This window comes from Arachis hypogaea, chromosome 8 (assembly GCF_003086295.3).
Source record: "Arachis hypogaea cultivar Tifrunner chromosome 8, arahy.Tifrunner.gnm2.J5K5, whole genome shotgun sequence".
Taxonomy (NCBI): Eukaryota; Viridiplantae; Streptophyta; class Magnoliopsida; order Fabales; family Fabaceae; genus Arachis; species Arachis hypogaea.
This window is the reverse complement of record NC_092043.1, coordinates 48,171,056-48,187,698: the sequence shown is the minus strand read 5'-3', so window position 1 is coordinate 48,187,698 and position 16,643 is coordinate 48,171,056. Positions and strand designations below refer to the sequence as shown.

General features: G+C 33.1%; 2 protein-coding genes across 2 annotated transcripts; one reads left to right on the top strand and one right to left on the bottom strand.

Moving 5' to 3' along the window:
• LOC112707982 (uncharacterized) lies at nucleotides 1-3,915 on the top strand. The gene is made up of 10 exons (XM_025760050.3): nucleotides 1-659; nucleotides 746-866; nucleotides 1,163-1,248; nucleotides 1,527-1,929; nucleotides 2,006-2,106; nucleotides 2,207-2,273; nucleotides 2,396-2,623; nucleotides 2,746-3,204; nucleotides 3,342-3,414; nucleotides 3,651-3,915. The coding sequence occupies exons 1-10, from the start codon at nucleotides 235-237 to the stop codon at nucleotides 3,890-3,892; spliced, it is 2,205 nt and encodes a 734-aa protein (XP_025615835.1). The 5' UTR covers nucleotides 1-234; the 3' UTR covers nucleotides 3,893-3,915.
• An 843-nt stretch (nucleotides 3,916-4,758) lies between these two features.
• LOC112707980 (TMV resistance protein N) lies at nucleotides 4,759-8,947 on the bottom strand. The gene is made up of 4 exons (XM_025760048.3): nucleotides 8,131-8,947; nucleotides 6,731-7,820; nucleotides 6,280-6,567; nucleotides 4,759-6,185 (listed from the first exon to the last, which is right to left on the bottom strand). The coding sequence occupies exons 1-4, from the start codon at nucleotides 8,613-8,615 to the stop codon at nucleotides 4,881-4,883; spliced, it is 3,168 nt and encodes a 1,055-aa protein (XP_025615833.1). The 5' UTR covers nucleotides 8,616-8,947; the 3' UTR covers nucleotides 4,759-4,880.
• Nucleotides 8,948-16,643: the final 7,696 nt, after the last annotated feature.

The window sequence follows — 16,643 nt, the reverse complement described above, 5'->3', positions numbered from 1 at the left end:
AAATGACGAAAGTAGCCATGGCAGCATGTATGCTGTTAGAAGTTACAACCACAGGTTCATGAAAGCCCCTTCCTTTGAAAAACTCGTGGCTACAATTCTTCAATGCAACTAGTAACTGTTAATGCTGCCATGTAATAATTATATTAAATAAATAAAAAACAAAAAAACAAAACAAAATAATCTGCAAACTCAGTGTCTCACAGAAACCACACTCTCCTGTTCTGTTCTGTTCTGATGTTCAGCTCTTACAGTGCTTCTTCAAGCACCAACCTTGCACCTCACTTCCTTCCCAAATCACCATTAACGAAGAACACTAGAAACATAATTAGAACCCTCTTCACTGGTCACTCTAATTCTAAAGCCACTGTTTCACTTTTCTCATCTGTTATTCATGGAAGGGGACCACAGTGGAGAATACCCAGTTGCCATTTCAACGGTTATGGTGGCAACAATGGCAAAGATGGAAACTTTGGGGAAGAAGATGAAAAGGGTCGTAATGGAGAGCGTGAGTGTGAGGTTCAGTGTGAGGTGCACGTGGTTTCATGGAGGGAACGCACAATAAAAGCTGAAATCTTTGTCAATGCTGACACTGAATCTCTTTGGAATGTTCTCACTGATTATGAGCATCTTGCTGATTTCATACCCAACCTTGTCTGCAGGTAATGTTAATTTCAACTTTCAAGCATGCATATTGAATCCCTTTTTCTTATTCATTATGTGTTGATTTTGTTGGTGCTGTTTTTAGTGGGAGAATTCCATGTCCATATCCTGGGAGGATATGGTTAGAGCAAAGGGGGTTCCAAAGAGCAATGTATTGGCATATTGAAGCACGTGTTGTCTTGGATCTTCAAGAATTTATCCGTTCAGTAAGAATCTGTTACCAATTCTTGTTATTAATTGGTTATTTGATTCAATTCAGCTCACATCATATACTATAGCAAGTACTTCCTCTGTCACTGTTCAATTATTGTATCCAAATACATTGTAGTGAGTTCTTGGGTTGGAGTGGACTTGAATAATTTTCACTATGATCCATGTCACAAGAACATATAGTTTTCATTTGCAGTGGACATGAATCACATATTTGATTTGATAGATTAGTTGTCAATAGCGAACTTTCTGTTAGATTATTAATACTGTAGTGATTTCTATGATGCTTCAGGCATGGGATCGAGAACTTCGCTTTTCCATGGTTGATGGAGACTTTAAGAAGTTTGATGGAAAATGGTCTGTAAAATCTGGAACAAGGTAAAAATTGTTTCTCAATGTCAATAATTCTTTTTATTCTAATTCTTTGCCATGAACTCATGGAACTCTTGCCTCATGTAAGTGCATGCATATACATAGTGTATTATATGTATTTATCTCATTTCATTTTGCCAATGTAGTTCCTTTGAAATATATAATGTTTCGACTTTCAAGTTTTGAGTATTTATCTCTTTTGTATTGATCAAAATGCAATGAAGTATGCTTGTACATATTGAACTTTCTTATGTAATAGAGAGTGGTATTTCTGGTTTATGCAGGTCATCAACTTCTATTCTATCTTATGAAGTTAGTGTGATACCAAGATTCAATTCCCCAGCTATTTTATTGGAAAGGATTATCAGATCCGATCTTCCTGTGAACCTTCGAGCTTTGGCTTACAGAGCTGAAAGGGATTTTATGCAGAGTCAGAAGCTTTCACTGCCAGAAACTTCTATGGCTCTTAACGGTTCATTCATAAAAAAGATAAATGGTACTTTGCGTGAAGGTGATAGGTTGTCACCGGCAAACAACAAAGAAATATTCACCAGCGCAATTTCTCCTTCCTCGCCTGTATCTTCCAATGAGGTGGCCGGAAACTGGGGCATATTTGGAAAAGTTTGCAGGCTCAATAGGCCTAGCATGGTGGACGAAGTTCATCTCCGCAGATTCGATGGCCTTCTGGTAACCAATCTTTATGAAGTTATTATAAAACAATGACTTGTGCTTCAAGTAACTAATAAAGTGTTTTGATGCGAAGGAAAATGGAGGCGTCCATCGATGTGTTATTGCCAGCATTACGGTTAAAGCTCCTGTTTGTGAAGTATGGAATGTTCTGACTGCCTATGAGAAACTACCTGAGTGAGTCATTTATTGTTTTTCATGTACCGAAACCACACATTGAAAATTTTCTAGATGCATTGGTATATTCAATCAAATTGATCCATGTAATTTGTTGCAGGATCATTCCGAATTTAGCACTCAGTAAGATTTTGTCACGAGATAACAATAGAATCCGCATTCTTCAGGTATGGAACCATGTTTAGTCATCATTAAGATTTTAGCCATCTCTAGAACAAGTTAGGCATGAATTATGTTTCATCTAAACACTACGCGATTGATGTAACTTAATAGTTTAATTGACATGCAGGAAGGGTGTAAAGGCCTTCTTTATATGGTGCTTCATGCTCGAGTCGTATTAGATTTGTGTGAAAATTCAGAGCAAGAGATAAGTTTTGAACAGGTTGAAGGGGATTTTGATTCGTTCCAAGGAAAATGGATTTTTGAACAACTAGGAAATCATCACACACTGCTGAAGTACTCTGTGGATATAAAAATGCACAAAGATACTTTCCTTTCGGAGGCTATCATGGAGGAGGTTTGTCTCTTAGATGGTTCAACCATACTGTCCAAAATTGATCTCCAAGCAACAAAAGTATTGATATAGTAATTGTTTTAATTGCTGAAAACTTTTTGGTTCTTTTGCTTATTTCATTTCAGGTCATTTTTGAAGATCTACCATCCAATTTGTCAGCAATAAGAGACTATGTTGAGAACAGAAATGGATTGAAAACTTCAGAAGCTAGTGGGAAGAATACAAATTCAAGGCAACAAATTGCTTCGTCTGGTTTTGAAAAGGACGAAGACAATGGTTCGGCCGTGGAAACTCCTAATTGCAATGTTCAAAGTTCATGTCAGCAAAGGCCGAAAGTTCCAGGCTTACAAAGGGATATTGAAATACTAAAATCCGAACTTGTGAAGTTCATTGCAGCACATGGACAAGAAGGGCTAATGCCGATGAGGAAGCATCTTCGTTTACACGGAAGAGTTGATATTGAGAAGGCTATCACTCGCATGGGTGGATTCAGAAAGATTGCAGCCATCATGAATCTTTCCTTGGCTTACAAACAACGAAAACCAAAGGGTTACTGGGACAATCTCGAAAATCTGCAGGATGAGGTGAGTTGCAAGATCTTCATTTCCTTCTTTCTTTACTCTATAAGTCCCTAAAAGATGTTTTAGTAGTCATTGATTCATATGCATTACATTATTGTTTTTGCTTCTTAAATAATAATGAAACTCATTTTTTCATGCAGATAAGTAGATTTCAAAGGAGTTGGGGAATGGATCCTTCATTTATGCCAAGCAGAAAGTCATTTGAACGTGCAGGTAGGTTTGAGATATCCTGCTCTCGACTTTGATTTCGCTGCTTACAGTAAACTATAGATTTACATGCATTCCTTCAACTCTAATGAGGAAGAAAAACGTGTGAAAATATGACATATACTCATCATGTGTTGATTTTCACTATTGATATTGAGTATGGGATCCACAAAAACATCAGATCAGTGGTGAAAATCCACATGACCCTGAAAAATGAGTGTTATTTATGAAATTTGCCGCAGGCCGGTACGATATTGCTCGTGCACTGGAAAAATGGGGTGGACTTCACGAGGTTTCTCGGCTTCTGTCCCTGAAGGTGAGACAACATCGAAGCCGACAGGATGACAGCCTTGTTGAGAAGGGTAAGAGAGTTGATAATGTAGATGATGGTGATTTGGAAACACCATCTAAACCATGTATATATCAAGATACACATAAGTGGCTTACAAAACTAAGACAGTTGGACATAAATTGGTTTGAATAACATGATCACACAGTATTGCTTTATTTATAGTTCCATGATTCTACATTGTTACACTATTTAACCCTTTATACTTTTCTGAGAGTAAGTAATAAGTAAACTCACACTTTTGCTTGCAATTTTAAGCACTAAATGTGAGGATTTGCTCCTTTGTTTTTGCTTCTTTTACATGTTCTTTTTTGTCAAAATTGACCTTAAGAAAGTTGTTGTAAATAATGGAGGATCCTTTTGTTTTCTATTTACAAGGTACTTAAGAATTTCAATATTCTTATATATGATGAAATAACCATTCTAGGTGTATATTAAATTAGTCACTAATATAAAATACATATTGAAATATAAAATATATATTGAAAACTTAAACAACATATTTATTTATATACAAATATATAATGATTAACTTTGATATACACCTAACAATTTTATTAAAAAAAAATTGATACAAATTAAATATCATTTTTTGTTTTTTTCTATTACTACTATTCATGTTTTGAAAAGGAGGAAGGATTTTTGCATAGAAAGAGCGTTTTTCTTTGCAAATAAAGCGCGTAGAAATTGATAAGGTAAATTGAAGACTGCATGTAAGATTTAAATCATTTTTGTAAATAATTAAGCAAAAAAGTGAAATGGTTCTTTCCTGAAAAGTACTGATGTAGGTGTGCAATGGAATAATAAATTAATGTATTGCCAATGACTATAATTATCTTACGTGATATTTAAACATCACAACTTAGAAAAGAAAATGATCTTTCGCAGAAACTAGTAGCAAAACTATTTCAACAAGATGCATCAATCCTTAAACCAAAGTGTGCATTGAAAGTGTAACTGAAAGTGGACATGGATATAGTAAATCCTGTAGTAAAGAGAAGTAAACTTTAAAGGTACTACTAATTTATTTAACACCATGAAACTCATTTTAACATTTTTCCAAAAACATTCAAAACAAAAAACGTGGAAAATCCATTAGACATGAACATAATAAACACAGCCTTCAAAAGTTGAGATCAAAAGTTGCTTTTCTTTTTGATGTTTGGGTTCCACTTTTCTTCAAATCTTGGATGTCTTGCTTGCACACCCACCGAGCCCCACAACTCTCTACTTTCATTTTAACGTCCCAAGGCAATACCAGTTGAAAGCGACAGTCTTGGCAAAATTGGTCAACAAAATAGTCACTGGTCAAGCAAAGGATGAAATGCTGAGAATTTTTAGTTTCACACGCCGCAGTTAAATGCTCTTGTTTAATGAATTCCTTGCCGTTGCAAATCACCGACAAATCTCGCCCAAATTTAGGACGACTATTTGTTGGGCGTAACCGGAAACAGAGAGCAAGTGCCATGGTTTCATTATGTGGCAGTGTGACTGTTACTCCATTACCCTCTTCCTGATGGACAAACCACAATGGAATTTCCTCCCCTATGGTCAACCCAAATATCTTTATTTGCTTCTGTGCAACCCACATTTGCAAAAGTCCATAAGAATGATGGTTAGCTGATGCTGCAAAGCCACAACACACCTTTGATATCACATTCCAATGCCATGTATCCAGTGATTCAGAATGTCGTGCATATAGCTCTCTTATACTTGACGGAAGCTCTGGTAAAACCTTCAGATTCGGGCAGTAGTCTAGATCCAAACATCTAAGCCTGGGGAGTTCATGGATATTTATTGGAACCCTTATAAAATCATTATATGATAAATCTAAATCCGTCAAAGACGCTAAGTTGCCAAGATCGAAAGACCATGACTCTTGGGATGTGACAAAACACCCCGATAATCCCAAAGTATCCAATGAGGTCAGACTAGACAGGAAATGCAAAGACTGAAGGACATTTGGGCAGCCAGAAAGATCCAAAAGGGTAAGGGATTTTAACTTTTGAATGCTGTCTGGAAGGCAAGTAAGCCTTTTGCAACCGTCTAAGTGCAACTCCTTTAGGCCAACTAAACAGCCAACCGTTGTGGGTAGTTCTTCTATGGCTGTTTCCGACAAAGAAAGAACTGATAAATGTTTCATGCATTCTCCAAATTCTGCAAGTTTCCTCATACTTGTGCAGAAACTAAGATCTAGTTCCTCGAGAGAACTCATCTCCAATTTACTCCCAAGAGTTTCAAGACTTGAGCAACAAAATAAAATAAGTTTAACAAGGCTCTTGTGGCATGTAAGATAAGAGGGAAAATCATTCAGTTCTCCACACCATTCAACGTGAAGTATTTCAAGATTGGGAGCTTCAGAAAAATCTGGAATTTGTTTCAGCCGATGGCAATAAGACAGATATAAGTACTTCAGCTTTTCCAGAAACTGAACAAAATAAAGAAATATCACAGCATTACTATCCTTGCAAACGTTGATCAATGCAAAAAAATTTTACAGAGCTCTGGACGAAAAGGTTCACCTTTTTTCCATGCCATACTTGTACAATGCTGGAGCTATAAGACACAGAAATTTCAACAAGCTCATAGTAATGATCCATAAAGGGCAGAGTTTCCATTGGACACTCTATCCAACTCAAAACTCTCAATGAAGGAGGAATATAGCTAAGAATTGGAGCTTTCACGCCATCTAAAATGAGGAGCTTTAGCTGACAGATATTTGAAAAAGTTAAATCTCTCCAATGGACTTCATTTTGTTCTTCATATACCTTCATATTGTCTAAAACAATGCTATGAGTTGCTTCAGTTCCCTACACAATACATCAATGAGAAGTCATTAATTATACTGAATTGATATCTTTTGAGAGAGAGAGAGAGAGAATTTCTTTAATTGAGAAGATAGAATATTAGATGCATTGTCAAATTCTTATTTTAATTTTATAGTCGTATAATTGTGAAAAAGTTTCCACTTACCTTGTTTCGAGTAAGAACAGGATTGATGTCCTCGTAACCCCGCAACCTGCTACGCTTGCTAGGATCATTTGGAGACTCCTGAATTACAATATGTTTTCCCATTTTTTCAACCAAATCATGCATCTCCAATATACCATTCTTAATAGTGAGTAGAGATCTATCGATCAAAGTAGAAATGCCAATTTCAGCATGATAACCACACCATTCTAATATTTTTATTACACCATCTTTGGAACGTCCTTTGAACAAATAAGCAATATCTAAAAAAATATCCTTGTCCATGGTATCTAAACCATCATAACTTATTTTCAACGTATCAAAAATGTCGACATGTGGAATGCTCTTTAATTTTCCAAGAGCACTATGCCAATCTTTAACGGGTCTACCACAAAGGTGGGAACCCAACACCTCAAGTGCCAATGGAAGACCAGCACAATATTTGACCGCCTGTTTGGACAAATCCAAATACTCTTCTGCAGGCTTTCGTTGTTTAAAAGCCTTCAAATGAAAGAGATCAAAGGATTCACTTTCCCCTAACACTTCAACATTGTAAATTTCATATGCATCATGTATCTTTAGAAGATGCATGTCTCTAGTTGTGATAATTATTCTGCTTCCAGAACCAAACCAGTCTTGCTCCTCGGCCAAATTCTTCAACTGTTTTTCTTCATTTATATCATCAAGAACAAGAAGAACCTTTTTGTGACACAAAGAAGCCCGAATTATTCTCCTCCCATCATGCTCATTTATCAAATTACTCGAGCTTCCATTGATATGGCCAACAAGTTCTTTTTGTGCTTGAACAATACCATTTTTCTCACATGTCTCCCTTACATTTGCAAGAAAATAAGAAACTTCAAACTCACTTTGGATGGCTTCATATACTATTCTAGCAGTAGTTGTCTTACCTATGCCGCCCATCCCACATATGCCGATATAACGAACATCATTCAGCCCAATACCAATGTGACTAATCACTTGTTCCACTCTTGAATCAATCCCTACAAGCTTGTTCATGGAAGATGGCAAGTTTGGGATCAATTTTTTATGTATACTCTGAGAAATATTTTCCACCAATGCTGCCTCATTCCTATTAAGAGAAAAATGTTTCTTTGTAAGTCTGGCAAGGCATAAAAGAAAATTAAAGCAACAAAATTTGTGCAAAAGAAGAGAAAGTTTATTTTCTTTCCAATTTCTTTTTAAAGTATTCTTAACCACATACTAGAAACTTGAGGATCACGCCAATCCAATTACTTACAAGTAGTGTACATATATATATACATATATTTTTGTATTGTCTAAAATTTCTCACTACTATAATTTCAGAGGTGTTCTAATAATTCAGTTAACATAGTTTGCAGCAACAACAAAATGAAGCGAATGATTATTAGTGAACTTACTGATTTTTTGAGGTCCAACCAGAGTAACCGGCAACTTGTGTTAACGCATCTCTCCATTTTCTAACCTTGTCACTTTCTTGTCCGAATCTGTGTTCATGTTTCCTGAAAGCTTCTTCGAATGTTCCTTTCTGGTGCCTGACATCAGAAGGCTCCACACCGTAGAACACCGCTTCGACGTGTTGCCCCAACTTATGCTTGCATTCAAGGATCTTTTGGAGCTCGTCTAAGCACCAAGAGGAGGAAGCGTAGTTTGGTGAAAGAACAATAATTGCAAATATAGAGTTTTCAATTGCTGTGAGAAGTTCATGTGAAATAACATCGCCTTTGCGAAGGTTGGTGTCATCAATGAAGGTAGTGATTCCCTTCCTTGTGAGAGCGGCATAGAGATGGCTAGTGAATGCAGAGCGAGTGTCTTCACCCCTGAAACTCAGGAACACATGATACTTGCATGATAATGTTGATGAAGAAGAAGAGGTGGAAGCCATGTATATAGAAGAGTATTATTAGTAAAGAACAAAGATAACAACTTGAAGGGTATGTGTTTGGGTGAAGACTGAAGAGGGGTAAATAGTAGAAGCGGCTTAGGTAGCTTTACAGGACACACAGGTAGCTTTACAGGACACACAGGTAGCTTATTCATTGTGGCTTCAACGCGGAAATGGAAGCTGCTTGGAAAGGAGGTTGACTTGACTTTGTTAAGGTTATATAATTCTTGTTTGGTCTTTTGTAACATGTATTTTAAAGAGAAAGTTTTACGGGTTAGTATTTTTTGTTCTTAAGGTTTTGTCTTAAATTTGAATCAGAAGAATAATAAAAAGGATTGTATTAGGTAATTGATGATTTTTTTAAACAACATAAATAATTATTAATCAAATAAAAATATATTACATCTCCAAATTAAAATATTGCCAATATTGTGTTACATATTTAAACAAGTTACACTTTTAATACACATTTTGGTTTAAGAATTTAAGTATATTGTTAAAGTTGATTTGCTACTAGTTTCTGCAAAAAGATCATTTTCTTTTTTAAGTTGTGTTGTTTAAAACATAAATATAATAATACTTGAACGTAGATATAGTAATACAAGTAGTAACGAGAAGTAAACTTTAAAGATATAACTAATTTAGTTAACGTTTCCAATTGAAGCTATCATACTATTAAATTTGAAATGAAATTCATTATAAAAAATGTTAGGTGTATATCAAAATTAAAAAAATCAGACATTAATGTTATTTATATATAAATATACGTGTAATTTAATTTTATTTTAATATATATTTTAAATTTTAAAGTATATTTTATACTATTAACTGATTTTAACGTACACTTAACACAATTGATTTTGAGGTCTGCTACATATACAAGTATTTTTAGCTTATAAGCTATACAAGTTGGTCCAAGTAAAAAAAATACGCGCATCACTCCTTTAAATTGAGCGTCCAACACACGCGTCTTGCAACACGTTCATTATGCCACACTCTTTCTCTTCCTCTTCTTTCTCAATCAAAACGCAAACCGTCAAGATTCAAGCGACATTCGAAACAAACTACGATTCATGCGAAGAGTAGAAGAAACCAAGAAGATACAAATCTCCATCAAAAATCACCAAAAAAACGAAGAAACATTATTCAAGGTACTGTTTACTGTTCTTCTAAGTTTTTTTTTCTAGATTGTCTCTGTCATGTGCCTCATCCTTAACAAGCAAAACATTAAAAGATTTCAAGAAGAAATATACCGTCTCTCCTCTGATATTGGGTGTATTTCTTAAATCCTTTACGTGTATTTCTGTAATCATTTGGGTGTATTTCTATAATCGTTTGGTTTATTTCTGTAACTGTTTGGGTGTATTTCTGTAATCATTGAGTGTATTTCTGTAATCGTTTGGTTTATTTCTGTAACTGTTTGGGTGTATTTCTGTAATTCTTTGGGTGTATTTCTGTAATCATTTGGGTGTATTTCTGTAATCGTTTGGTTTATTTCTGTAACTGTTTGGGTGTATTTCTGTAATTCTTTGGGTGTATTTCTGTAATCGTTTAAGTGTATTTTTGAAATTCCATTATCTTCAAAACAATTTCAAAATTTGATTTCAAAAATCATGAAAATCGAAAAAAAAACAGAAGGAGATCGAAGACAAAGAGAGAACGCACGAAGGAGATCGAACAAATTTGGCAAGAAATTTGAAAAAGAAAACGAAATCTTTTAAAAAATAGAAGTTATATATTCATGCGTTAATTGATTTGAATTGATTTAAAAGTATGTTAAAGAGGCTCTTAATTTACAAGTAAGAGAGAAAAAATTAAAAAAAGAAGAGGAGGCTATGGCATCCGCTTCTTTGTATAAAACTCTTTTCTCTCTTTAAAGGTTTATGAAATTTTTTTTTTGATAAAACTCTATTGATTATGTTAGTATTCATGAACAGCAATATATCTTATAAATTATAGAAGTTTAATTTAACTTTTATAATATTAATTTGAAATTATATGAAAATTTTTAGATTCTGAAGTTGTAAATTTTAATTATGGAATACACGTTTTAATAATTTTTCAAAAACATATTTAAAATTTTTAATATTAAACATTTAAATCTTTTAAATTTCAAAACACGCAAAATAATCCATAATATTGACTATCCTGTGACACAGTATAATCGCATTTTAACTTGATTCTTGTCATCGAAATGATTGTTTTAAAATTGTTAAATAATTTTAAAACATGTTTTGATAGTTGTTAATTCTATTGAAGAATTGTATACGTTACGATTTTGAATCAAATTGGGGATAGAATAAATAAACCAACGAAAATAAATATTAGAGACTGTTTTAAGTATTTTAAAATTTATATGACTAAATCTCTAATTTTAAAAATTTCAATCATTAATGTGGGTAATTACTCTATATTTTTGTTTATATAAAAACATATTTGTTTAGTTATTCATGTAAAGTAAATTTAATTATTTTTAATATTTAAAAATAATTTACTTTTATAAAAGGAATTTGATTTTGTTTATTTATTTATTCGTGATCTGGTAACTATAATTCAGCAACTACAAGCTACAGTTCGGGCATTACAATTTGGTCTATTCTGTGTTATTCGATAATGATCACCTATTAATCGGAGAACAAGTCTTGATCTGTTACCTATATCTCGGCCAATGAAACCTATACCTCGGCCCAAATTTATCTATTGATCCGTTAGAAAGAATTCCGACTATAATAGAACTATTTGAACAAGTACAGAAGTGGTTATTAAAATACTAAGACCACAGAATAACTATTCACTCTGAATACTCCATTCTCTAGTACTGAGTCTAACTTGAGAATGGTAGTACTTTTTGCAAGTACTCATTCTCTTGGTGCTTATTATGGACGAATTATAGATCAACCATCATCCCACAAAGAGGGAAAGAATTCTCTATAGCTCACGTATAAATATTTAAACTTATCTTAAAGTCTAAATTATATTTGCAATTTAAGTTTTTAATTTTGAGGACTTATACAAATGACACTTGTTCATATTCTGACCCAACAGTATGACCCATTACCAAATAAAATCAAAATGCACAATCCACCGACGTCCATAGAAGAGGTTGGGGTCAACACAGACTCCTTCTCAAAGAAATCGAGCTCGAGCTCGAAAGATAGATGACAGATAACACTTATTCCCCCTAAAATCTCTCAACGCATATCGGTGAAACTATTCCTACGGTGGTTATTGGATCACCACTATAAATACACTAACACCCCTTAGGTATCTCTAAGTCCAATACTCTTTAAATCTGCATACCCCCAACTTACTAACTTAGACATCGGTTTGTCTTAGGTACCACCCCCCATTTTTTGATACACACAAGAATACAAAACTTTTAACATCTATAACAATATATATATCTATAACAATATATAATGCCAATACAAAATGTTGACTATAATTTTAGTGTCCAATTTTTTTTGTACAATATTAACCTAATAACAAACTATTTCATAAAGCAAAGTATAAGAATAAAATAATCATAAAATTTGTTTTGAAAACTCCAATAACTTCCCACTAAATTAAAAACCGTTTTATTACTCCTATAACTATAATAACACATCTCTAACAAAAAATGCACACAGTCTGCAAATTGCTGATAAATAAAAAAATGGAAGAAAATAAATATCGATATTTTCACATTCTTCACCATCTTTATGCTTTATTGTTTAACTCTATGTTATTTTGGTTTCTACTTTTCTGTATTTATCTTGCTGTTCGTTCTTCTCTTTAAGTTACTTATCTAATCTATATTCTCAATAATTTCTCCATCTTTTTAATTTTTTCTAAACTTTTTACATATTAAAATAAAACGGTCATTTTTTTGATACGTGTTTTAATTTATTTGGTAATGTATTATGTCTAATTATTATATAAGAAGTTAAGAATATTCTAAAGTTAAATATAAAATTAAATAAAATATTTTTTATCAGTTAAAGTTATGCATGAAGATAAAATGTGCTTTGAATATAAATTTTTATTTCGGCTTTAAATTAAACACTATTATAAATAAATAATTAAACTTAATAACAATTATAGACGGTTAAATTTGTAAATAATATTTTTAAATATTGTTATCTTTATTTTTTGAACCAAATTTTTTTCTCATAATATATATTATTTATTATGTGATTTTATAAATTAATATTTTAAAATTTTTTATTGGTAATATTAATTTTAATAAAACATAACATAAATAAGGTCACGTTAAGATCAAAAAAAATATTTATCCATTTGGTTAAATCTCACTTTTTTAATTATACCGATATGATTAAGGAATACTTATTTTTTTCAATATCATAACGAAATTTTTAATGTTATAATTTATTATAATAGTTGTGTAATACTTGAAATAATACGACCAAAAATAATAATTTGAATGGTTTATAATACTAGACTAGTCTCCTGACAACTATTTTCTTAATTAGACAGGATTTTTTACTTAAATAAAATAAGCCAGTATCAAAATTATTGGATTCTCCTAAATCAAATTCTGAAACGGAAATATCCTCTATCTACTATTATATAAATCGTTCCAGGGACATGAAGAACGACTTATGCATACATGGCCTAGCGGAATAGAGAGTAAATCGTTGCAGGGCACACTAGATTATAAATAACACATAAATCGTCCCACCCTATAAGGATTCACATGATTTTGAACTAAAACACAAAGGCTTGGCACGATTAACGTGTTAAAACAAACCCTCTCAAGCTTGGCACAATTTATGTATAATACGGTACTTTTATGGACATTGGTTTCTGCTTGTGATTGATGTCATTCGCAGACAGCTTGTGTACCTGGACTCCCTTCCCTCAGAAGATGACAGACCCAAGCGGCTTCGGCAACTTAAAAAAGTGGTATGGTCTATCACTTCACGTTGAAACTAATTTCTGCACTACATTTTATTCGGTAAGCAACGTTAATAATGAACTTTGTGTGTACGCCCTGATGCAACCATAAGGCTATCTTTCTGGAGGAGCTGCTGGACAGTGATGATTGGTATGATGAACCGACAAATCCTAGGATTATGTGCAGTGACTACGAGATAAAGGAGCCTAAGGTCACCAGGCAGGACCCCGGAAGGTACCCCTAATACGAAATCTACTTATGTTACCTTAGGCTGGCTATGAACTAAAGTCATATGTGACTAACTGATCCATGATTATTTATGATATGATACCTTTGTTCAACCCTCTATTTTGTTGGCATGATGAAGTCTTGCAGAATCTACAACTCCCTTAGTGTAACTGTTGTCACTTGATTCAGCATGATGTGTTACAAGATTTAAAAAAATAAATACGTAAAACATTTTTTTTGTTATAGCAATGATTGCGGCCTGTACGAATGGATGATAATGTACCACCTGTGGAACTCGTACGAGGCTGAGGTATACCCACACACCATAGACTTTAGCATTCTGTTTGCAGTTTTATTAGAACATGTGCTGAGTGAACCGCTTGTGGTTGCAGAAAATTACAGACTACAGTCGTATGAGGCTTGCTGTTGACATGGTGCTAAAGTACCATAATGACAAGCGCATGGAGGTCATCCAAGCTGCGTTGGAATACTTGAGGAACTTAACCAACGGTTCCCCAATAGCTAACTGACTCACAAGTTCACCTAAGTTTCTTTTGACATATGCTTGTTTGAATGCTAAATGGCCGAGAGACCACAGCCTTTTGTTTCATATTATGTAATCCAGCAACTTTTTGGATTGTGCAATGTTTCCTGGGAGTAGGTTTGGCAACCTTCTGTGGCTATTCTCATGCAACTCCTTGTGTAACCCATGACACGTTTGACCTACACAGGTAAAATCCTCACTCATATGATGCATTTATCAGGATGTCTATGAAAATTTGCTTAACCTCCAATCCAGATACACTGCACCACTTTATAACATAAAACAACAAGTTCTGATGTTCTACCTCAATATAGGTATGGTGTCAGGAGTTACAGATGAGGTACGACTGGATAAGCACCTTTCAGGAACGCGCACAATTCATGCAGTCTCCAAAGAGTGTGCTTCAACTACACTCGACTTTTGTAAAACAAACTATTTTTGTGGATGCTTTTTTATAGACATCAACTGTGTCTTTCGGACCTCTCTTATTTCATCAAGCATAATTTAGTAAACCATCATGTACTGGCTTTCATATCCATATTTGTTGCTCTTCCATTTGATGCGGTAGTTACACCTTTTTTCCTTCTGGTTAGACCAATACTAAACCAATACAATTAACTTTCGAAACTCAAATTCAAATGTATGTACTAATAGTAAAATGCTGTGTAAACTTTTAAGAGTATTCTATTGCATGGATCGCTTTAGCAAAATTGAACAATTACAAGCCCTCTTTTTATACCAAGATATGGAAGTTGAATAATTACAGGCCCTTTAACAAAATTACTAAAATATGCATTAACCCAAATAAATTTGTTATTTTATCTTATTACTTTAATTTAGATATTTAAAAATACCTTATTAATTTATTTTATGACATTTTAATAATTAATTATTAAAATAAAAATAATATATAAAAATTGATAACATATATTTTTATATCAAAAACAAAAATATATGAAACTACATTATTTTTATTTTTTCTAGTACTCTTAGTACTCTTTATTTTAATTCTAATTTAAGTTATAAAATTTCATGATTCATGACTTTATTCCTTAGTTATTAGTAGTTTTTTTTACTTTGTTCATTTTAACAGAACCAAATAAAAAATAAAATTTTTTATACCACACCAAAAATGAAAATTGTATAGCAACATTTAATTATATATTTAGATATTCAAGTAATAAGGACCCTCCAATGAAAAAAATAAAGGGTAAAATTGATTAATAAAAAAAACTCATTAATAAAAGTAGTTCTTGTAACGAGGATACCCTTCTGCAAGATAGAGAGAGAACAAGCCTTATGTCCAATAGGGTTGGAAGCTTCAATTAATAATGACAACGCGTAAGCGGACAATTCTAAGGCTGAAAGAAATTAACCAGTAAGGGTTCATCTTATCCATGATCATTACTTTGGAACACATGAAAGACATTCAAATTTTGCTGTACAATGCACGTCCCTAATTCACAACACATGACGCATTAGCATTACTAGAGTTCAATACAAGAAACTGCTTCACCCTAAATTTTCAAACCCGCATCTGCAACAAGTACAAAAAAATAGACCCTTGGTTTGGCAAAGGCAAACGTGCTTCATTCAACGGCCTGATGAATAAATGATATGCACATCACCAATTGGCGAATGCCTAACCTCGTCGAACCTTTTTACAAGAAATTTGAGATTAGCTGTTCATAGTTCCTTCTACCTACAAAATCAGAAAAGACAAAATAACACTGCTGAATCAAACTAACGCAGCTGAATTTTGAATGATACATCACACAACATAACAGACCTAAACTACTCAAAAGAAGAAGATAACAACTTGAAGGGTATGTGTTTGGGTGAAGAGGGGTAAATAGTAGAAGCAGCTTAGGTAGCATTACAGGGGACACAGGATGAAAAGAAGGACTATTTTCATTGTGGCTTCAACGCGGAAATGGAAGCTGCTTGGAAAGCCTCTATAATTATACGAGTATACGACAAAGGAGGTTGACTTGACTTTGTTAAGGTTATATAATTCTTGTTTGGTCTTTTGTAACATGTATTTTATAGAGAAATTCTTGGGGGATAGTATTTTTTGTCTTACATTTGAACCGCAAGAGTAAAGAGAAATGTCATAGAGTGATCATAATTTATTATATTTTGATTATTATTATTTAAAAATATGTAATAAAATATATTATTAAATTATTATATTAAAAAAATTAGACTAAAAAAATTGAATTGATGACTAATCGGTGACAAAAAATAATAAATTCTAATAGTTTCTTAATATTTCTTTTAGAATAAATTATCAAATCAGTTAGGGATGATTGAAAATTTAAAATTCTAAATCGATCTAAATTAATCAATCTAATCTAAA

Excerpts from the sequence above, each read along its gene's own strand:
- LOC112707982 (XM_025760050.3), top strand. The coding sequence starts at position 235 with ATGTTCAGCTCTTACAGTGCTTCTTCAAGCACCAACCTTGCACCTCAC. Across the intron at positions 2,274-2,395 it reads ATAGAATCCGCATTCTTCAG|GAAGGGTGTAAAGGCCTTCT; the intron begins GTATGGAACCAT and ends ATTGACATGCAG. Across the intron at positions 3,415-3,650 it reads AAAGTCATTTGAACGTGCAG|GCCGGTACGATATTGCTCGT; the intron begins GTAGGTTTGAGA and ends AATTTGCCGCAG.
- LOC112707980 (XM_025760048.3), bottom strand. The coding sequence starts at position 8,615 with ATGGCTTCCACCTCTTCTTCTTCATCAACATTATCATGCAAGTATCAT. Across the intron at positions 6,568-6,730 it reads CTGTTCTTACTCGAAACAAG|GGAACTGAAGCAACTCATAG; the intron begins GTAAGTGGAAAC and ends TGTATTGTGTAG. Across the intron at positions 6,186-6,279 it reads AAGTATGGCATGGAAAAAAG|TTTCTGGAAAAGCTGAAGTA; the intron begins GTGAACCTTTTC and ends TATTTTGTTCAG.